General features: G+C 39.6%; 1 protein-coding gene across 5 annotated transcripts in view; it reads left to right on the top strand.

The window, feature by feature from the left end:
* Positions 1–1,340: 1,340 nt before the first annotated feature.
* TEX10 (testis expressed 10) overlaps positions 1,341–22,642 on the top strand; it is a 59,629-nt gene continuing 38,327 nt past the window's right edge. For 2 of the 5 annotated variants that reach the window (XM_014782025.2, XM_087419406.1), the window contains exons 1-5: positions 1,342–1,508; positions 5,213–5,401; positions 7,117–7,829; positions 8,221–8,464; positions 13,432–13,544. In XM_014782025.2, coding sequence (XP_014637511.1) covers positions 5,222–5,401; positions 7,117–7,829; positions 8,221–8,464; positions 13,432–13,544 — 1,250 coding nt within the window. In that variant the 5' untranslated portion in view covers positions 1,342–1,508; positions 5,213–5,221. Of the gene's footprint in view, positions 1,509–5,212; positions 5,402–7,116; positions 7,830–8,220; positions 8,465–13,431; positions 13,545–22,642 lie in introns of all 5 variants that reach the window. The other 3 variants (XM_087419405.1, XM_014782026.2, XM_087419407.1) reach the window with 3 other exon arrangements.

A 22,642-nucleotide genomic window follows, 5' to 3' on the forward strand; every position in this document is an offset into this window, starting at 1 on the left:
GCGGTGGTGGAAGCAGGAAGACCCGTTCAGAGGCCTTTTACAGTGATCCTGAGATGGCCTGGACCATGATGGTAGCAAAAGAGGTGGTGTTAAGTGGTGAAAGCCAGGATGTGTTTGAGGGTCGAGTCAGCAGAATCTCCTGATGGAGTAGATGTGAGATGTGAAAGAAAGAAGCCAGGTCAAAATCCCAAAGGTTTCGACTTGAGTGAATGGAAGGATGGAATTGCTATTTGAGATGAAGAGGCTGTGGGAACAGTAGGTTTCAGGGGGAAATCAGGAGTTCCATTTTGGACATGCTGACCTTGAGACATAGAACGGATGTCCAAAGGAAATGGTGAATACGCTGTTAGATAGGAGTCTAAAGTTCGGGAGATATGTCTGGCTGGCAATAAATCTTTCCTTTTCTGATCCAGTGTCCTAAGTTTTAAGACCATATAACCCTGTCCCAAATGTTTACGTTTATGGCGGATTGAAGGCAGATTGTGGCAGCATGGCTGTGTTGCCAGGGAAGGGAGAGGCGGGTATTTGGGTCTGTCTCTGTATTTCTGATCGTAGACTAGGCACGGTCTTAGTCTCAGTGCTTGGTTCTCCCCCGACCTCAGACGTCATTTCTCTGAATCCCTACCCTGTAACCTGAGGCTCACACTGCTGTCAGCTTTAGTCTTACATCTGGTAAGCCGTAGAGACAAATCTGAATCAAGGTCTAAAATCCACTTCTGGGGCTCTTTTCTCCACGCCCCCTGCCAGTCTTTGGAAGTCTATCTCTCAAAGACCCATTCTCCTCGCCTTCTCATCCCCTCTCCAGGCATTTTAATTTCTCCCTTAATTTCCCCGGGGCCCACTTAATTTCAGTAGCAGTGCTGAGAAACTGAAATATTAGGGAAAATCTTCGACTACGACTTTCAAGCTCCGGTTACTAGGTGTATTTTGCCCTCTGTCAAGTAACTCAACTGCTCCATCCAGGTAAACGTCCCCAGGAATTCTACGGTCCTTGCAGTCCCAAACTTTTCTCTTTCTCAATTCAGTTCAACTCATACTCTTCTTTGAATGTGGCTCCAGGTCTGAAGAACCGCGGTGTAGCGTGCGGAGAAAAAGCATGCTGCCAGCTAGCTGTAACCAGGGCGACACCCCCAGAGCTGCAGACCCGAGAAGCTGGGGGCTGGACGTCGGGCCGAGCTTTGTCCTTGGCTCCTGCGCTCTCCTCCCTCCGCCTCCCGGAGCGCGGGGGGCTTCCGGCCGGCCCCCTCCCCCCGGGGGCGGGGCCCACCGCTCCCGCCTCCCCGGCTGCGCGCGGCTGCGGGCCGCGGTCACGTGAGCGCGGCGCGGCGGGGGAGGGGCCCTGATTTCCGGGCGGCGGAAGGAGACGCGGCCGCGTGAGGGACAGGCGATTTGAAAACACGCTCCGGGAGCGGGAGGCTGAGGCCGCAGGCGCACGCTGTCGCCCCGTGGGCTTCTGCTCGGACGCTCTTCCCCTCCGTCCCGCGCCCCGGCCTCGGCCGGGCCCTCAGGTGAGCGGCCGCCGCCCGTTGGGCCCGGCCCTCCCGGGGCGCGGGACGGCGCGCGGGGCCGTCGCCCCCTGTGCGCGGCCCAGGCGGGCAGGGCCGGCTGGGGCGGGTCGGCGCCCCTCGGAGCGGGCCCGGGTGCGGAGCGGGGCGGGGCGCCCGCGGGCGTCCGAGCGCCTCAAGTGACTGGGCGCGTTCGCGCGGTTTCGGGGCTGAGGGGTCCAGGCCAGTGTGCGTAGAGCGGGCCCACGTCCCGGCTGTGGTCCTGACCGCCGTCGGCGGGAGCAGAGAAGCGATGGTTTCGTAAAACGCACGGGGTCGGGCAGGACCGAGGCCCGGGGGTGGGGGCAGCCGCATCCGAGTCGGCCCTCTCGCCGTCCAGGTGTGAGAGCTCAGCGCTCTGTCCGGGGCGGAACGGGCCCGTCCGCTCCCGCGAGTCGCCCCTACCCGCGGCATTTGCTTTCTGGGGAGGCTGGTGTCTCCGACTGGCCCCTTCAGGACTGTGTTTGGAGGAACTCAGCCTAAGGGACTGGAGAGGAAATTATCAAAGGCTGAGTGCAGTGTGCTTTCTCCTTGACTTTTCTGGGGCAAAGAGCTTGGAAATTAGGGTAATGAGGTGGCAGACTATCTTGAATTCGGTTCACTCGAAATCCTGATAGGCTAGGATCTCCCTTTGGTTGAAATTAGAAGACCTGCAGTTGGAATGTATGAAATTCAGTTTTAAAACTTTTGGGGCTCGCCTATGTAGGAAGTCCAGGGCTGTGAGCGTTCAGCCCCGTAGGCTGGAGTTCCTACCTCCTCTTCAGTTCTGGCTACTGTAAAAGTGGCTTAGTCGGACTGTTTGATTTGCTGCGCTGTGAAAACCTTTATTTTAGATTTTTAGGAATTGCTAATAGAACGTGGAGTTCCTAGTATAAAAATGTTCTCTGTGTATCATTAAATAATTTTACCAGCTTTAAAAGTCAAAGAAGGGCCATCAGCCCTCTTAATTTTCCCAACGGAAGGAAAACGTTACAAAGTGATGGATAGTATGGTGTAAGCTTGTCGGTGGACTGTATGCTGGACAAGTTAGTGGCTACAGGTAGCACAGAGGATTGGGAGTGGAGGGTTAATTCATTCGATTTTTCTGAACGTCTTGTACTATTTAGTTTCATCTCTGGTACCAGCTAGTAGTAAAATTATAGGAAAAGCTCACAAAGTGTGCTTGCTTAAGTGATGAAAACAATTTTTGTATTAAAAGAGGCCAGGTGAGTTCTTTTTAGGTTTTAACCATTTTTTTAGACTAGAATAACTAGAGGTGTGAGATGAAAATTTGGAATTGGGATAATAAAGCAAGCTGTTTTGCGACTCAGTTTTCCAATCCTCACCTTAATTCCAGCATGCAGAGCTCAGTCTTGTGTATGAATTGCTCTTCAACTCCTTGATAAAGGACTGACAAACCTGTCTGAGCCACATCTTTTTTAACAATTTATTTATTTTTTTTGTGAGGAAGATCAGCCCTGAGCTAACAGCCGTGCTGATCCTCCTCTTTTTGTTAAGGGAGACCGGCGCTGAGCTAACATCTATTGCCAATCCTCCTCCTCTTTTTTTTTCCCCCAAAGCCCCAGTAGATAGTTGTATGTCATAGCTGCACATCCTTCTAGGTGCTGTACGTGGGACGTGGCCTCAGCATGGCCAGAGAAGCGGTGTGTCAGTGCGCGCCCGGGATCCGAACCCAGGCTGCCAGTAGCGGAGTGCGTGCGCTTAACCGCTAAGCCACGGGGCGGGCCCACGAGCCACATCTTTAAAATGGGTTTAGTACCACCTTCCTCACATGGTTTTGTGAGAATTGAATGCTAATGGACATAATGCATTTAATATAGTGCTTGGTCCGTACTGGTTCTGAGACTTTAGGAAGATGTACTTGTTTGTGCTTATAGCATGTATGTTTAACTGTGCTAGGCAAGTTGTGAGTGTTTTACGAATATGAACTCATTTGCTCCTCATTTATCTTACTTCATAACAACTGTATGGAGTATTATTATCCTGTTTTATAGATAAAAACTGAGGCACAGTGGTTAACTACAGCTAGAAAGTGGCCGAGTCTGGATAAGAACCTAATCAGTCTGGATCTAGAATCTGTTCTTAAGCCATGTAGCCAAATCCTAGCTGATGGGGCTCTAAAGTAGTAATATCTTGCAGTGGTGAATTTGGATATAATGTCTTAGGTGATTGGCTTCTGGATTCCTGGAACTTGAGCTGTCTGGTCTTACAGCATCCATTTTATTAATCTCACAATAAAGCAAACCTTCATTTTACTCAAATTTTTGAACTTCTATATGTAGGCATTGTGAATTTTTTTTTAAATAACTGGGCATAGGATAATTATGATAGACCAGGAGAAGTTTTATTTATTCTGGAGGTACTTATCTACTCCAGTGGGTGTACAGTGGAAGGCAGAATTCATTATTTTTGCAGCATGTGGAAAAGGCTTCAAGAAGAGCTGAGCTGGTTCCAGGTATAGGAGGCTAGTTTTTAGATAGAAGTTAGCTTGTGGGAAGATAAAGCCGGAGAGGAAGTTAGGAAGGACCTGATATGTCAACCTAAGGAGATTTTACTGTAAGGGAGGAAAGGGGCAGCTGAAAGCTCCTGAGCCTTGTTCAGACCTGTGTTTAGAAAGAGCTCTCTGCTGACTCTCTAGCAAATGGGCTGTGGAGTAGACAGTAGAGACAAGGCAAGAATACCAGTGCGGAAACAATTGAACAGCCTAGGGTAGAAATAAAGGATTTCAGAAGTGGCCTGGGAATGGGTAGGAGGAACAGATCAAAGATTTTGTGTGTAAGTGGGAAGATTTGGATGTAAGTTGCAAGAATGTGAAGAGGGGGAAATGCAAGATGACATGATTATGCCTGAGTTATTTATTATAATAGTGGCCTAGCTAGTTTTTGTGCCTTATCCCTCTGTCACACTATATTTCCTTTTATATTCCTTTTTATCCTGTTTTTTGGATACTATTTCCTGTTTATGTCTAGTCTGAACTTTTCCTGATGTTCAAGATGCTGATATCTTCGTTTTTGCCTATTCCAGGCTTATTGCCTGCTCCTGATCTCTACTGTTTTCCTTGCTCATGAAATGCTCATTAACTCTCCTTGCTGCATATCTAGATCTTACCTAACTTTCAAGCACCCAGCTTAGGTTCATGAAACCTTTCCTAACTATTACAGGCTGCATTAAATAATAACATTGGTTTTCAGACTTGGCTTTGTTATGCTAGAGGTTCCTCAGAGCTTCTAGTGGCCAGGACCTTCCCAGCAGATACAAAGTATATCTCTAGCAACTGTGCTGCCTTCCTTCTCACCGCCCCCACCCCCGGCCCCCCAGACAGACAGAGAGACAGAAACACACACAGGAAAAGAATTTCAAGAGGTTTCCATTTAGCACATTGCTTGACAAGGTTCCATGGCTTAAAAACCTTGACAGACCAATGATAAGACTTATTGTTAACAACTCTGCTTTACAGTATCTCTTGACTAAACTGATTTTTTTTTGTACTTTGTAAAGGTATTTTCCTTTTAATATTTTGATCCTTTGGCATAGTCGCTGTTGGCCTTGATTCTTGATTATCTTTGAAATAAATGTTAGAGTAATGTAAATGTTGGAAAATACCTTCTTTATTCTTTTATAATTTATCTTTATCTTTATCTGTCGTTTTTAAATTGTTTTCATTATAGCACTCAAGAATGACCAAAAAGAGAAAACGCCAAGATGATTTTCAAAAAGTAAAACTAAAAGTTGGTAAAAAGAAGCCCAAGTTAGAAAATGCTACTGTTACAAACTTTAAAACGAAGACTATACATCTGCCTGAGCAGCTCAAAGAGGATGGAACACTTCCAACAAACAATAGAAAACTTAACATAAAGGTAAATAATAAGTATTGTTTTGATAAAATAAGATTTTTTTGAAATCATCTAGGATGCTATGCTTTTGTGAAAAGTTGTTTTAACTCTTAGGGTTAATTAATGGCTGAAGTGTAGAGTTCATTTGTTATCCATGTCTGACGTTGCCACTGCAGCTTTCCCGCCTCCTCCAGAAAGATTGGCTCTACTAAACCCACAGTGATTTCTCCCCTCTGTACTTATTTGATGATTTAATATATTATCTGGAAATAATTCTTTTGTTTAACTTTTTGATGTGTCAGAGTTTTTTTTTTGTTTTTTTTGTTAGGAAGATCAGCCCTGAGCTAACATCCATGCCAATACTCCTCTTTTTGCTAAGAAAGACTGGCTCTGAGCTAACATCCGTACCGATCTTCCACTTTATGTGGGACACCGCCACAGCATGGCCTGACAAGCGGTGCGTCAGTGCGCACCCGGGATCCGAACCCAGGCTGCCAGTAGCGGAGCTCGTGCACTTAACCGTTACGCTATGGGGCAGTCCCCTGATATGTCACGTTTTTGATGTGATAGTTTTCCACTCATAGTTTTATAGCTCATTAAGATAAGCTCTTGTTTTGCTCATTTTTGAACCCTTATAGCACATAGCTTATTACAGGTTCATAGTAAATGTGTGAAGTTCATTGAAGTTTGAACAATAGTTTTGTTTAGAAATTTAACAGCTTTATTGAAATGTAGTTTACACATAATAAAATTCACCTATTTAAAGTGTACAATTCAGTGCGTTTTAATATATTTACAGTTACGCTGCTATCATCATAATCTAATTTTAGAACATTTTTATCACTTCAGAAGGAAACCCTATAACTATGAGAAATGACTCACCATTTCTTCCTCCCAGCCCTAGGCAGCCACTAATCTACTTTCTATCTGTATAGATTTGTGTATTCTGGACATTTCATATAAATGGAATCATACGATACGTGGTCTTTTGTTACTGGTCTTGCACTTAGCATGTTTTTGAGGTTCATCCATGTCATAGCATGTGTCAGAACAGTACTTCATTCCTTGGTACTGTCGAATAGTATTCCAGTACATGCTTATGTCATATTTTATCACTCGTCAGTTGGTGGACATCGGGTTGTTCCCACTTTTTGACTTCTATGAATAGTGCTGTTATGAACATTTGTGGACAAGTCTCTGTGAGAATATGTGTTTTCTAGTTTTGCTTTTTAAGCTCCAAAGGTTAAATAATATCAAAAAAGTATTTGAAGTTATGGTTTTTTCACAGATTATGTAAATTATTCCATAAATATAATTGTCAGATGTTATACTGTGAATAAAATATACACACACACCCTGAAAGACCATTTAAAATAGGCTGAAAGGACCTGTTAAATTAAAAGTATGTAAATGCACCTACCATATGTTTGGTACATAGCAGGTCTTTAAATAGTGGTGGTGATTGCTGTCACTTTAAATGATAGCATGCCTAAGCTTGCATGCAGGTTAATTTCAAAAAGAGAAAATTCTAACTGAAAATTATGTAATGTTTTTATTAAGCTAAAACTATGTTTCTGATCTTAATAAAACCTAAGTAACATTTAGAATATACTTGTTGAAGCAGTTTCCCCAAGAAGTGTCCATTTATTAACATAGTTTTAGTTAGCATGTTGATTGGAGAATATCATGTGTATATATAGGTATATACCTAAAACCTGTATCTTTATTTTTGTCTCTAGGATTTGCTGTCACAGATGCATCACTACAATGCTGGGGTTAAACAAAGTGCTCTTCTTGGACTTAAAGACCTTTTGTCTCAATACCCATTTATAATTGATGCACACCTTTCAAACATATTAAGTGAAGTGACTGCTGTGTTTACAGATAAAGATGCTAATGTACGATTAGCAGCAGTTCAACTTCTTCAATTCCTGGCCCCCAAAATACGAGCTGAACAAATTTCTCCATTTTTTCCTTTGGTAAGTGCCCATCTCTCTAGTGCCATGACTCACATTACTGAAGGAATTCAGGAGGACTCCTTAAAAGTTTTGGACATTCTGCTGGAACACTACCCAGCTCTAATTACTGGCCGTAGCAGTATATTGCTTAAGAATTTTGTAGAACTTATTTCTCATCAGCAGCTGTCCAAAGGACTGGTAAATAGAGACAGATCCCAGTCCTGGATACTTTCTGTAAATCCTAATCGGAGACTCACTTCTCAGCAGTGGAGGCTGAAAGTCTTAGTGAGACTCAGTAAATTCCTTCAGGCCTTGGCAGATGGATCCAGTAGGTTGAGAGAAAGTGAAGGACTTCAGGAACAAAAAGAAAATCCCCATGCCACTAGCAACTCCATTTTTATCAACTGGAAGGAACATGCCAACGACCAGCAACACATCCAGGTTTATGAAAATGGGGGTTCACAGCCAAATGTCAGTTCACAGTTCAGGCTACGGTAAGAAGGATTTCAGTTATGTCCACACTCAGTTTTCCTGTATTGAATTATAACTGCTGACCATTGATGGCTAATGATGGGAAGACATGCTGTTGTCTTTCATAGTTTTCGTATAGTTATTCATGATTTGATTTTGTTTACTGATGGGAGGAGTCTTTTGAAAGTATATTAATTTATTCATTTCTAGCAAAGCCTAATGAGAAGTAAAACTTTAAGTAGTCTCTTGGCTTTGTCATCTTAGAATTTTATTTTACTTGCCTGTCTTGATCAGTGTAATTATCAATTCATGGTGCTTCATTTTATTGGTACTTTATATTTAAGATTTAAATTAAGCAAGGAATAATATTTTTTAATTATTAAATATTTTTTCCTTCTTACCCTTCCTTATTAGGTACCTGGTTGGAGGACTAGGCAGTGTGGATGAAGGCCTGTCATCTACTGAAAACTTGAAAGGATTTATTGAGATAATAATTCCGTTGCTAATTGAGTGCTGGATTGAAGCTATGCCTCCACAACTAGCTTCTTCTGTTGGAAATGGTATAGAACGAGAACCTCTGCAGGTTATGCAGCAAGTTCTTAATATTATTTCCCTTCTGTGGAAACTCTCTAAACAACATGATGAAACCCATAAATTGGTGAGAACTAATGGGTTTTTTTATTTCTCAGTAAGTGGGCAGATTAGAAATCAGCTACTAATTGGTTATGTATTTTCAAAAAATTCCTGGGGTTTAACTGTAAACTTGTTTCTTTCTTTTGCCCAAAACAAATTAAATAGTTTTGTGAGATTATTATCTGAATATTTTTTATTTTTTAAGTGAAAAGCATAGCTTAAGGTGCTTGATTTCATTTGTTTTGCTTAGATATAATTCATAGTAGTGTTACAATGCATTGTTTATGGCAGATTTATTATGTAGGAACATTCTAGTTTCTGGAGGCCTCTTATAGGATTAAAAAAGTTGCTTATTAAGTATTCCCTTCCAGTTTGTGCCACGTCACCAAGTTTAGCAGAAATGGACCAAACAGAAGATCTCATAACCAGCCCCGAGTTGTTTTGAAACTACTGTGTTTTAGAGAGGAAGCTATACACAAACTTGCTTAATGTACACTTCTTGTTTTGATAAGGGATATAAGGTCAGAAAACATTGCTAAAAGTTACGTTTACTGTAGGTAAGCTGTAATTGTAGGTACAGTGTGAGTGAAGTTAACTTAAATGAATTCCAAGTAATATAGCAGTTTCTTGCTAGAAAGCTGATAGTAAAGGCATGTTTCTTGATGAATAAATTTACCTACTATTTGGGGAGAATGGAGTTTTGGCAGCTTTTTTTTTTTTTAAGTGTTAGAGGGAATATGATATATAGCGCATGGTGCAAGTAGGGAAGAACAAGCTCTAGGATTAATTGGTGCTAAGTTAATGTGGTAGCACACTTAAAAAGGGCTGCAGGAACAGTACTTGAAAGCTTGAAGCATCTGGTTTATAGAAAAATTCTTGCAAGGACTTTTGACTAGGGAGGTATGAATCCTTGAAGTTGCTTAAGTAAGTACAAAACTGACAAGGCAGTGTTTTGGTTTTATTTAGTTCTTTTTATTTCAAGCTGAAGTTTAGAATGAGTTAGTATGCCAGATAAATAAGACTAGGGATAAATTAAAAATAGTATTTGATAATCTTGAAAAGCATTATGGAATTATACTGAGGTGTGTGTTTCTTTTAAGAGCTTGCTCTTTCACTATTAACCCATTACTCATCATGTCTTAGGGATGGTTTATGAATCGCTTTTTCAAATAAGATAGCATTTTATTGATTACAATTTTGAGCATGTCTTGTGATTCATTGCATACATTGGCAAGAAATTGATCATGGTTAGGGGTATAATGTATGATTTTAGACTAGTGACAGTAATAATGCATACAGCTTAGATAAGTATATATTATTTGCAGTCTTGAATGGATCTGTTTTCATGTGAAGGGCTAAGACCGAAAGTCAAAGTAATAATATTCAACATGGACCTTGAGTACTAGTCTTTCCTTCATTTTTAGAAAGCTGAGAAATAAAAATTCCAAGCATTTTGGTGTTAGGTTACATATGGGCGCTGATTAATTTTTGTTGTTGTTTTAGTAATGGTATTTGTAATTAGATAGACTGGTAGGGTCAAATGCAAATGTATTAATTATGCTAGTTTTGGATTATCTACTGTCATTCAGATAACACTGACAAAGAATCTAAGTACTACCTTAATTTTATGAATAAGGTGGTATACTTTAGAACTATTCTGTGCTGTTATAACATGACTATATTTATTAGCAGTTCATTTACATAGGATATTAAGTTCAGAAGACTGTATTTTGCATAGACTGTTAATGGTTATATGGAATGCTAAATTGGGATACTGTATAAAATTGAAATAAACTGAGAAGGGTTTAATTCAAATAGGAATAGTATTTAAAAGCACCCTCTGGTAGAATTCTCTAATTTACTTTGGCAGATTTGTTGTGTTGAACTGTAATAACTGGATAATGTAAGATCTATTATCTCAGAGACAAAGTATAAATGTGTATGTTACCTGTACAAGGTGACATTAAAATGCATTTTAGTTTATTTTTTGTTACCATTCCCACTGTTAGTTCCCCTCATTCACCTTCATTTATAGCTTAGTAGTTAAGGTATTGAGTAACCTGCAACAGCTGAAACTTTTGGAGGAATGAAATGGCATTCCTTGGCCTTAAACTCATATCACGCACCACAGGCTGAAGTGTAGCTCTTTTCTCTCATAAAATGTGAAGGTTTTCTGTTGATAAATTGGCATCCAGGTTAGGCACAATCTTAGGATCACTGCTTACTTTTAGGTTTTGCTAAATGCACTTAGTTTGTTAGTATTTTGCTGCACAGTTGAGAAATTTCATTTTTATCCAAGTAGTATTTTTTTAAAAACTTTTTAGAAATTTGAAATCTTTGATCTTTGCTTTGAAAAGAAATCTTAAGGTACGTTGAATCTTACTTGCAGTGGTTAAGTAATCAGATCCTTACTGAGGTTGCTTATTTCTGATAATACTGTGTATATCCTTAATAGATAGCTAGTTTTAAAAATTAAATACAATTTGGGGCCGGCCCAGTGGCGCAAGCAGTTAAGTGTGCGCACTCCGCTGCAGTGGCCCAGGGTTTGCTGGTTCGGATCCCGGGCACGCACCGACGCACCACTTGTTAAGCCATGCAGTGGGGGCATCCCATATAAAGTAGAGGAAGATGGGCACGGACGTTAGCCCAGGGCCAGTCTTCCTCACACACACACAAAAAAATTAAATACAATTTAACATTAAATTTTTAATTTACTTTGGTTTTTGGAGTCCTGTATTAATAGCCCTATAGCCTCAGGGTCAGTATAATTATACACTGTAGACATTTTGTGTCTTAGCTTTGTATTTTAATACTTGCTACTTTTTGTCTATATGTCTCATTGCGCTTGTCTTTTTCCCATGAGGATTAGAATTTGAGGAACAGTCATGCATCAAAAGATTTATTGAGCATCTATAAATGTGGCTATTTAAATTAATTAAAATACAGTTCCTCGGTCGCACTAGCCACATTTCAAGTGCTCAGTAGCTACATGTGGCTAGTGGCTACTGTATTGGACAACACAGATATAGAACAATTCCATCATTGCAGAGAGGTCTGTTGAATAGCACTGCTGTACAATGTGCCAGATGAAAAGCATGACTGACGTGGTGCTTGCCCTAATAGTACTTACCTCTTGGTGGGATTGATAGATGGTAAACAAATATATAATGTCAGTACAGTCATACATCGCTTAACGATGGGGATACCTTCTGAGAAGTGCGTCGTTAGGTGATTTCGTCATTGTGCGAACATCATAGAGTGTACTTACACAAACCTAGATGGTAGAGCCTATTACACACCTAGGCTATGTGGTACTAATCTTATGGGACCACTGTCATGTATGTATATATGCGGTCCATTGTTGACTGATACGTCGTTTTGTGGCACATGATTGTACTAGGAGGAAAGATGAAAGTAAAGCAGGGTAAAAAGAGACCGTGTGCTGGAACAGAGTGAGGAGGAGCTATAATAGGTGGTCGGGAAATGCTTTCATGACATTTGAACGTCACCCAATGAAGTGAAGGAGCCAGTCTTGTGAAGACCTGTGGAAAGAACCTTCTAGGCATAGGGTAAAAGTGCACAGGCCCTCAAGTGAGAACAAGTTTGACATATTTGAGGAATGGCAGGCAGGCCTGTGCAGGTGAGGTACTGGAGGGAAGGTAGAAGATGAGGGAGAAAAAGTGACAGTGGCCAGATGATGTGGGAGCCTGTGGTCCATGGTAAGGAGTTTGGATTTTAACCTGAGTATGGTGAAAAGACATCGGAGGATTTTGAGCAGAGGAGTGGTGTGATCTAAATTATGTTTATTTAACTTTAATATATCAAATTTACAAATAGAACACTAATGAACTCCCCTGTGCTCTCCATCCAGCTCTAGCAAAACTGTGGAGCCCAAGCTCAGACCATCCATCCCATGGATGACCAGTCTTGCCCTACATACACACCTATTCCCTTTCTCTCTTCTTGTATTGTTTTAAAGTGTGATTTATGTTTTAAAAGATCATCTTGGCTGCTCTGTAGAGAATTGACTTTTAAGGGGGCAAAAGGAAAAGCAGGGAGACCCGTTAGGAGGCTATTGCAGTAATCTAGGTGAGAGATAATGGTGGCTTGGAGTAGAATGGTAGCTGGTGTTGAAGTGATGAGAAGCAGCTGGATTCTGGTAAAGCTAGCAGGACTGCTGGTGTGCATAGTGAAGGAAGGAGGAGCAAGGATGATACCTGTGTTAGGCTCCAAATGACAGTGTGACTGCTGGTGGGGAGAGTTCGGTCTGTTCATGTTAAATTGAAGTTGCCTGCTAGAAGTCCAAGAGGAGATGTCGAGTATACATTTATAGGTCAGGAAGAAGAGAAGAATCCAGTAAAGGATACTAAGGAGCTGTAGGGTGACCAGCTATTTTAGCACCTCGAGTCCCACATGCCAAGAAATCCCTCAGTCCCTGGCAAAATGGAATCGTTGGTCTTTTGGATAGGAGGAAATGAGTGTTGTAATTTGGAATTAGATAGTGTTTCAAGTGAGAGAGAATGATAGATTCATGAATACTGCTGAAGACATTTAGGGAAGTGCACTGCTTTGTGAAAATGTTAAATACCTTTAATGGGAACTAATGGAATTGCTGGGGAATAGAGTTATGGTGTAAGTAGAACACTAGGTAGAAGACTTTCTTGTATATTTTATAAATATTGCGTTAGTGGTTCAAATTCAGAATTTTCTTAAATCTTACTCTCTCCCTTTTTCTCCTCTTAAACAGTAGATAAAAAGGCAAGTAAAAGTAATTATTAAGCACCAAAAAGATCTCTTGGTAAAAATTGGATGATATAACAGTTTATTCTGATTTTAAAATTTATTTACATATTATATCATGAGCAGAAGGTATATTATAATGGTAAATTTATAGTTGAATATTGGCAAGTTAACAAATTTCTCTTAAAGTTTTATTAGCTATTTTAAATTATTGTTTATTATAGATTTTCTGATCTTTGCTTATTTTAATAGGAGTCGTGGCTTCGAAAGAATTATCTTATTGATTTCAAACACCATTTTATGAGTCATTTTCCATATGCCTTAAAAGAAATAACCAAGAACAGAAAGAAAGAAACAAATAAAAGGTATTGTGATTCTTTTCCACTGTATAGTCTTGAAAAGCTGTTTTACCTGAAATTATCAGAAAATAATGAGCCTTAAACTAGAACTTTTTACACTGTGAGGTATTTATATCTAGGTATTGTGAAATAAAAATAAAAGTAGCAGTAGTATGGCTGATCTTGAACAAGTCACTTTAAGTCCTGGGACTTCCAGTTTTTTGAAATTTTTTTTATTTATTTTATTTTTTTTCCCCCCAAAGCCCCAGTGGATAGTTGTATGTCGTAGCTGCACATCCTTCTAGTTGCTGCATGCGGGACTCGGCCTCAGGATGAACGGAGAAGTGGTGCCCCAATGCGCACCCGGGATCCGAACCCGGGCCACCAGCATCGCAGCGCGCGCACTTAACCACCAAGCCACAGGGCCGGCCCTGAAATTTTTTTTAAATCTGTGAAGTGAGTGTTTTGTGCTAAATGAGTGTGAAATATAAAATTACATAAATATGAATTTAATAAAATTTGCTGAAGTGGGAGAATCACTATGTAATTGTTGAATCTCTAAGTGAGAGTATCTTAAAGGTCATCTAGTTCTCTCATTTACACATGTGGAGATGGTAATGAAACTAATATCAGTATCCTGAAGGAAGAGGGATAATTGGAGAAAAATAGTTTTCTAAAATAAACAGAAAGGGTTATGGATTAGGAGATGGAGTTTTAAAAAAATGTAAACGTTGAAACTATTTAAAATGTTCACCTCAGGTGAGAGCAGATAATTGCAAAAATAAGTTCTCTAATAAAATTTGACAAGCAGGTACAAGCTAGAACACTAAAAGTGCAGTTCCCCCAAATGAGCAAACCCTTGAAAGGATCTTAAAGTCTATCAGAAGGTTCTTAAACTTATCAAAGGGAAGAAACTGCCTGGAGGATCTTTGAGCAGGGTTCAAAGGATATGCTCAGCAGTGCTAAGGCAATTGAGGCAGATGAGCTTTTCATTCATTCACTAAATATTTATCTTGGTTGCTTATTATAAACAAAGTATCATGATAGAGATAACCAGGTGTCTTAAGGTATACTCCTTGTTCTCCTAAGTGATATCATAAAATTGCTAAAATCGGTAAAAAATGAAAAAATTGGTAAAAGTGTGTGTCAGGGTCCAACTTCAGGAGACAGAACTAAAAGACAAAAGGGAACAGTAAGGTATTATGGAGGTAGCAGGTGCAGGAAGTGGCCACTGTCTCTAGGACTGGGAGGACAAAGAGAAGAGGGGAAGAAAGGTTATGTGGAGCCAAAACTCAGACCTCTGGGAAGGGGTTGGTGCTCAGTTGATGGCGAATGTCTTTGAGATCAGAAGAGGGGCCCTATGGAGTTGGGGCCCGGAACTCTGCAAAGGGGGTTCTGGCTGGCTGGTGCCAATGTTTCTTAGGAGTATAATGATGCTGGTTCTGTGTCAGAAAAACTGCGAACTGGAATCAACTGTGGTTACTGGACTGAATTGCTGCTGGCCTGAAGAAGAGTTGTTGGGTTGCACTGGCAGCAAAAGGAAGCCAAAACAGGAGTAGGAAGCAAACAGAAAGGAGAGTGTCTCATCTTCCTTTTACAGCTTTGCAGTCTCTTTCTAGTACCCCTTGATTGGCAGAGCCTAACAGGAAGCCAGCTGCAAAAGAAAAAATGTGGCTCACAGAGTCCCAGCCCCAGGATCACAAAGCAGAGTGTAGAAGGGTGGGTTTGAAGCTGAGAAACAATCGCTCAGTAACTGGCAGGAGGAAAAGTGAATTTACATATGTAACACAAGGCAGTATAAAAGTGTCATTTGAACTGTACAATTAAGAAGTGCTATAGGAATTCATAGGAAGAGAAAGATCATTGTTAGGCTAAACGGACAAAGCTATATTGAAGAGTAATATTTAAGCATGGATATGACTTTTGCAGGCAGAAATGAAGCAAGGGATGAGAGGTTATACTAACTGGAGGAGATAGCATACAGGAAAGCTATAGGATTAGGTAATGGAGAGCATGAGGCAGATCTGAGTCCAATCTGGTTTCTGCTATTCACTAGCCTTGATGCTGAAAATCGTTTCTTGTCTCTGGAGTTCATTTATCTTTCAGTTTTGATCTTTTTGGCATTGAAGACTTTTGGTTGGATCAAAACTATGTTTTAGAATATTAATTTAAGGAGTTTCTGGAGTTGGAGGGAACAGAGAGTCAAATAGGGAGATAGTTTCTTGAGTAAGCTTAGGTACCCCCCCATACAGTTTTCTTACTAGAGCAAAAGTTTTTAATTAGGTCCATGGGTAAGGTTTAGAAAGTCCTTGAACTCTTGAATAGAATTGTGTGTGTGTGTATTTTTTCTGGTAAGAGGTTCCATATATAATTTCATCATAATGAAATTAAATAATGGTTAGGATTTTGGAATTCAGCAGACCGTTAAATGTAAGTACAGTATCCAAGAGTGTATGGGTGTACCGTCGTTATTTGACAAATTTATCGGACACTTAATAACATGCAAGGCACTTACTATACTAGGTGCTGAGCCTTTAGTGGTAAAGTAGATATCGGGTACCAGTTCTTGTGGAGTGCAGTCTAATGAGGGAGACATATTTATATTTAGTTCTGTGATTCTTTAATCAGTGACCAAGTGTGATAAAGTTAATGAAGGAAGAGTTTAGGGTAATACAAAAGTAAATAGTAAGGAGCTGGTCCTGATGTTTCATGGAGGGAATAGAGTCCTAGGGAAGGTAGCCCTGATGAATTGATTTGTGCCAAGATACTAAAGGTGAAAAAGGAGTTAACTCGATGTGGAGGCTGAGATGGTGCAATTGTGGAATTTTTAGCAAAAATGGATTGGCAGTATAATCAACTTATTCTTCACAAAGTTCCCCAGTGATTTGTTCTTAGGGACTACAGGCTGCTCTTGTACTTCCTTAAGGAAGTGCATTGACTTCTTAGCAGGTAGCCTGTAGAGGGCAACAAAATTAAAGTTAGGGAGCCAACAATAGTCTAGGCCGGTGGTCTTTACACTTTTACTTATTCATGTAACCCCAGTTAATTTTTGACCTGTTGTCTAAATTTTTTCATCTTGGGTTGAAATACAGTTGCAAAGGATATTATTTATTTTTATTCTGGTAAAATATACATAATATAAAATTTACCATTTTACCATACAGTTCAGTGACATTAAGTACAGTCACATTGTTAGATAGGGACCATCTCTACCATCCATCTGCAGAACTTTTTGATCTTCCCAAACTGAAACTCTGTACACATTAAACAGTAATTCCCCATGCTTTCTTTCCCCCAGCTAGCTCCTGGGAACCACTGGAACCACTGTTCTACTTTCTGTCTCTATTAATTTGACTGTTCTAGGTACTTCATATAAGTAGGATCATACAGTATTTGTTCTTTTGTGTCTGGCTTAATTTCACTTAGCATAATGTCTTCAAGGTTCATCCACGTTATAGCATGTACCAGCATTTTATTCTTTTTTTTTTTTTTTAATAGACTACCTTTTAGAGCAGTTTTAGGTTCATAGTAAAATTGGGCAGAAAGTACGGAGTTCCCATAAACTGCCGCCATAGCCTCCCTCACTCTCAGCATCCCACGCCAGACTTAGACATTTGTTACAACCTATTGTTGTAGGTTGTAGGTTGTAGGAACCTCCACTGACACATTAGTATCACACAAAGTCCATAGTTTACATTAGGGTTCACTCTTGGTGTTATGTGCTCTATGAGTTTTGACAAATGTATAATGACATCCATCTTTATAGTATCATACAGGATAGTTTCACTGTCCTAAAAATTCTCTGTGCTTTGCCTATTCATCCTTCCCTCCCTGATGTTTTTTTCATGGCATGATAGCTCATTTCTTTTTAGTATTAAATAATATTCCATTGTATGGGTATGTCACAGTTTATCTTTTCACCTACTGAACCAGCTCTTGGTTGCTTCCACATTTCCATTTCTTTTTAAGGCTAAATAATATTCCATTGTATGTAAATACTGTATTTTGTTTATCCATTCATCTGTCAATGGACATTTGGGTGGTTTCCACCCTTTGGCTATTGTGAATAATGCTGTAATGAACATTGGTCTCCAGATAGCTGTTTAAGTCCCCACTTTTCAATTCTTTTGTGTCTATCAAAGGATATAATTTTGGCTTTATTGAAAATATTCACATTTTAAAGATTCAGTGTAGTTGTTTCTAAGAAAACTTTCTTTTTGCACTCGTAATTTACTAGTTTGTGATTATTCTAACGAAGTAATTCTAGTATGTAGTAGGAACAGATACAGTTAAATCTTGCCTTTGGCCTGCAAATCAACTTGTGAGAGCAGAAGTTCACTGCTGACTAGAGTAGTCTACTAGTTCAAAAGATTTTCCAGTATACTGGGAAAATTAGTTTATTTTTTCGGAGGGAATGGAGAACTTTGATTTAGCAAGTTGAGATTGATTAAGCGGTGGTTGGGAATTTATTGCAAAGTATATTAGGAAGGGCTGGTTTTCCATTTATGGTAGTGATAGAAAGTTTCTTTTAGAAATACTTGTTTTTTGAAAGTGAGCTATATTAAAGAAACAGTGAGTAAATAATAGTTCAGACAGCATGTGAATTATTACATTTTAGAAAAATGTACTAACAAATAGATTTCTTTGTGGGAACCTGAGGATGGAATAAACCCCAGAGACAGTGCAATAGGAATTGAGTATTTAAGGAAGCAGAAAGAAATTGACTCGCAGCTTCACCTATAGGAGAAATCTGGGCTTCCTATAGTTAAATTGAACAGAAATGTCTGTTAAGGCTAAAAGAAAATATCACCTGGAACAGTACAAAAGGTTACTTGGTAAAAAGAGATTTGTTGAATGTATATAGAAAGTTTTCCTAACTAGTTTAAAAGACTCCATTGAAGATCCAGAATCTGAAATTCTTAAGGACAGGTATTACTTTGCGAGAACCGTATGATAAAGGAACAGAACAAATTAGGTTAGGGGTGGGAGGAAAGCTTACGGGGATTTCCTGTAAACGGTAGATCATTTTTGCTATTGTAAGACAGTGGATTACAGTTAACTAGCTTACTCTTACGCCATTTATCTAAGACTGTTTCTCAAAGTGTGAGCTGTGACCCCTGGGATCCACAAGGTCACAACTATTTTCACAATTATATTAAGACATTATTTACCTTTTTCATTGTTCTGACATTTGCACTGGTGGTACAAAAGCAATAGTGAGTAAAGCTGTTGGTATCTTAGCATGGATTAAGGCAGTGGCACTAAACTGTACTTGTAGACATTGTATTCTTCACCATCATGTGTTCACAGTTTAAAAGAACAAGCCAGTTTCACTTAAAAATGTCCTTAATGAAGCAGTAAAAATTACTAATTTTATTAAGTCACAACCCTTGGGAAGACAGATTTCTAATTTTCTGTCTGATGAAATGGGAAGTTTGCATAAAGTATTTTAGCTGCATACCACAGAATGATGGTTATCTCAAGGAAATACACTTGTATGATTATCTTGCTTGTGAGTATTTTCCTCTGATGGATACGATTTTACCTTGAAAGAATGACTAACAGACAAACCATTCAGGCTTAGGTATTTGGCAGATATTTTCTGAAAAATGAACGAAGTGAGCCTATCAATTCCAGGAAAACAATTGATAATATTTGTGCCACTGATAAAATTTGAGCTTTCAAGCAAAAATTAATATTTTAGAGAACTTGTATCCACCTAAGTTCTATCCATGTATTTCCTGCTTTTTCTCTCTTCATTTTTTTCATATATTTCTGTCCATCCATCTGGGACCATTAGAATCTACTGGAGGTTTTTTTATGTATAAAAATACTGTTTGTCCTTCATTTCTAAAGAATGTTTTAGCAGAGCATAGTGCTCTAGGTTGACAGTTTTCTTCTTTGAGCACACTGACAGTAACACTGGACTCTCTCCCGGTTTCCATTGCTGTGTTAAGAACAGCTATGAGTTTAGCTGTTGCTACTTTGAAAGTTACCTGTTTTTTTTCCCCCTGAGATTTTTCTCCTTGTCTTTTGTTTTCACAGTTTCACAATGATGTATCCGGGTGTGGTTTTCTTTTTTATTTATTCTCCTTGGGATTCAGTGGACTTCTTAAATCTGAGATCTTCAGTCTTGAGTGAAGTGTCTTTAAATAGATCTGAAAAATTCTCCTCTTTTAAAAAATTGCTGCAGTCCCATTTCTCTCCTTTCCTTTAAAGACTAATTAAATGTATGTTTGACCTACTCACTGAATCTTCTACCCATTTCTCTTGTCTTTTCTTTATCTCATATCTTCCAGGTTTTAATTCTTTAGTTTTGTTCAATCGTGGTCAAACACAAATCCTCTGAATATTTTTTCTATTTTTATTTTTTGGTGCTAGAATTTCTGTCCAGTTATTCCAGCACCATTTGTGGAAAAGACCGTCCTTTCTCCACTGAATTGCTTCTGCTCCTTTGTCAAAGATCATCAGTTGACTGTATTTTTGGGGGTCTATTTTGGAGCTCTTTGTTCCATTAACTTATGTGTGTGTATTCTTTCACCAATACCATGCTGTCTTGATTACTATAGTTGAACAGTAAGTCTTGAAATCAAATAGTATGAGTCCTCCAACTTTCTTCCACTTCAGTCTTGTGTTGGGTATTCTAGGTCTTTCCCCTTTCCGTGTAAACTTGAGAATCAGTTTGTCGATAACTACAAAATAGCTTGTTGGGATTTTGATTGGAATTGTGTTGAATCTATAGATCTAGCTGGGAAGAATTGTTATTTAAACTGCTGGGATGATGCAAAACTGGGATTAAGCTTTATCTAAGAGCTGTTTTTACTTCTAGTTCACCTTTATCCTGGAAGAGAAACCTTTAAGGGTCCAGCTTTGAAGTAGGGTAATATGAAGTCCCCACGTTTGCCAGGCCCTGGGCTTTGACTTTTCCAACTGTGAGGCCACTAAAAGGTTACTTCAGTTTTGCAGCTTTTTCTTTGAAATAGGCATTTGTCCTCAGGACTAAGACTTGAGTGCTGAGATCTTGCTTTTTCCTAGATTTTGGGCCCCAATAAATGTTTAAATTGGAGTTTCCCCCGCAGTGTGTCTCCCTCATAGACTCGATGGTTGGTATATTTAGTCTTTAAAATTTTGTATAAATTATTAGAGGAGCAGAATGAATTCTCTGAGGTTTGCAGTGTCCATTGAGATCTTCCAGACAGTAATAGATTATGCTGCTTGAGATAAACTTAGAGTAGATCTTGGAAAGCTCTACCTGTGGTAAAGAAATGTTGCAATTAAGTTTTTTTGTGGTCTAGTTAGTGTAAAACGTGCCTTGGTTTTGGGCACTGAGCAGTTTGGCAAAGAACCTAGTAGTAATTTTGGGCTTGTGGTATAGACTGTTAGTCATCTGTCGCAGTTTTCATTCTTTCCTTCCTTCTTTCTTTTTGTTTTTTTTTTGTGAGGAAGATTAGCCCTGAGTTAACATCCGATGCCAATCCTCCTCCTTGTGCTGAGGAAGATTGGCCCTGGACTAACATCCGTGCCCATCTTCCTCTACTTTATATGAGATGCTGCCACAGCATGGCCTGACATGTGGTACGTCGGTGCACGCCCAGGATCCAAACCTGCGAACCCCGGGCCGCCGAAGCAGAGGGTGCGAACTTAACTGCTACGCCATGGGGCCAGCCCCCATTCTTTCCTTTCTTAATGATAGAATTCCCAGTTTTTAGCTGGGTGTAGGACTGCATGAAATAAAAACTAGATTTCCCAGCTTCTTTTGCAGCTAGTTGTCGTCATGAGGGTAATTTCTATTAAATAGCTCAGACTTCCTCTCTCCAGTGTCACACTTGCACATTGAGCTGTCTATTGGCCATGTCTTCCTGGATTTATACCAGACACTTCAAGATCAACATATCTAAAGTGGAATATATTTTCTGGATCTCTGCTCCTCTTGTGTCTGCTACATCATCTCCATTTACCCAGTCACCAGTGCTAGAACACTTGATTCCTTCAGTCTCTGCCATCCCAAAACTCACGTACATGTGGACAAGTAAGCAAACTTCAAATCCAGCTAATTTTTATTCTTCCTAGGAAAATGTCCCTTCTTCTCCCAGTCCATACCAACACTGATCCTGGTTCTTGTGCTTGTCATCTTTTGCCTAGATTGCTGTCATAGCCAGACAACTGCTTTTTTGTTTATAGTTTTGTAACTCTCATTTTTCTTTTTCCATCCACAGAATCATCCATCTGAAAAACATTTTCAACCATGTTACTCCTTTTCCTCCAACTGTTTGTAATTGGGTCCCCTTTTACCTTTCTAGGTTCATTTGTCATTTCTAGCACTACATTTGATGCTCTGATGGCACCAGATTTCTTTTATTTCCTTTCCCATGTATTTGTGGTTCCTCACTACTATGTCCTTGCTCATGGCCTAATCCAGGATTAACCTTTTCCTTTAAAATTGGTTAGTTAGAGATATTTTTTATTTTGATCAACTTTACATTTTCCTAAGCATGAAATAAGTAAGCTCTGCTGTTGACTATACATACCATAGTCTGAAATGAGTATTTATATTCTAAGTTGCAAATTTTGTTTTTATTAAGGTATTGTATTTGAGGTTTATTGAAATTTCTTTCAAGCTTTGAAAGAAATGTGTTTTATTTGGCTGGAAAAAAACTGATTTTAATATGTGAGTCATAAAATTAAGTCATTTCAGAACAGTGCTTATCTGGACCAGTCTCTTTATTTCACTTGGAAGGGAAATTGTGGCCAGGAGAAATTAGTGAGCCTCTTAAGTTGTGATTAGTTAGAAGAAGAGTCAAGATATACTGTGACCTCCATCCGAGTATAAGTATCTGCTTTAAAAAAAATCTTCAAGGGCCGGCCCCGTGGCTTAGTGGTTAAGTGCACGCGCTCCGCTGCTGGCGGCCCGGGTTCAGATCCCGGGTGCGCACCGACGCACCGCTGCTCTGGCCATGCTGAGGCCGTGTCCCACATACAGCAACTAGAAGGATGTGCGGCTATGACCTACAACTATCCACTGGGGCTTTGGGGGAAAAGTAAATAAATAAATAAAATTATTAAAAAAATAATAAAATAAAATCTTCAAGTGTGTTGAGGTTTTTACTTCTTAGATTACTTCTAGG

This window comes from Ceratotherium simum, chromosome 29, assembly GCF_057802395.1.
Source record: "Ceratotherium simum simum isolate JZ-2026a chromosome 29, ASM5780239v1, whole genome shotgun sequence".
In the NCBI taxonomy this organism is placed as follows: domain Eukaryota; kingdom Metazoa; phylum Chordata; class Mammalia; order Perissodactyla; family Rhinocerotidae; genus Ceratotherium; species Ceratotherium simum.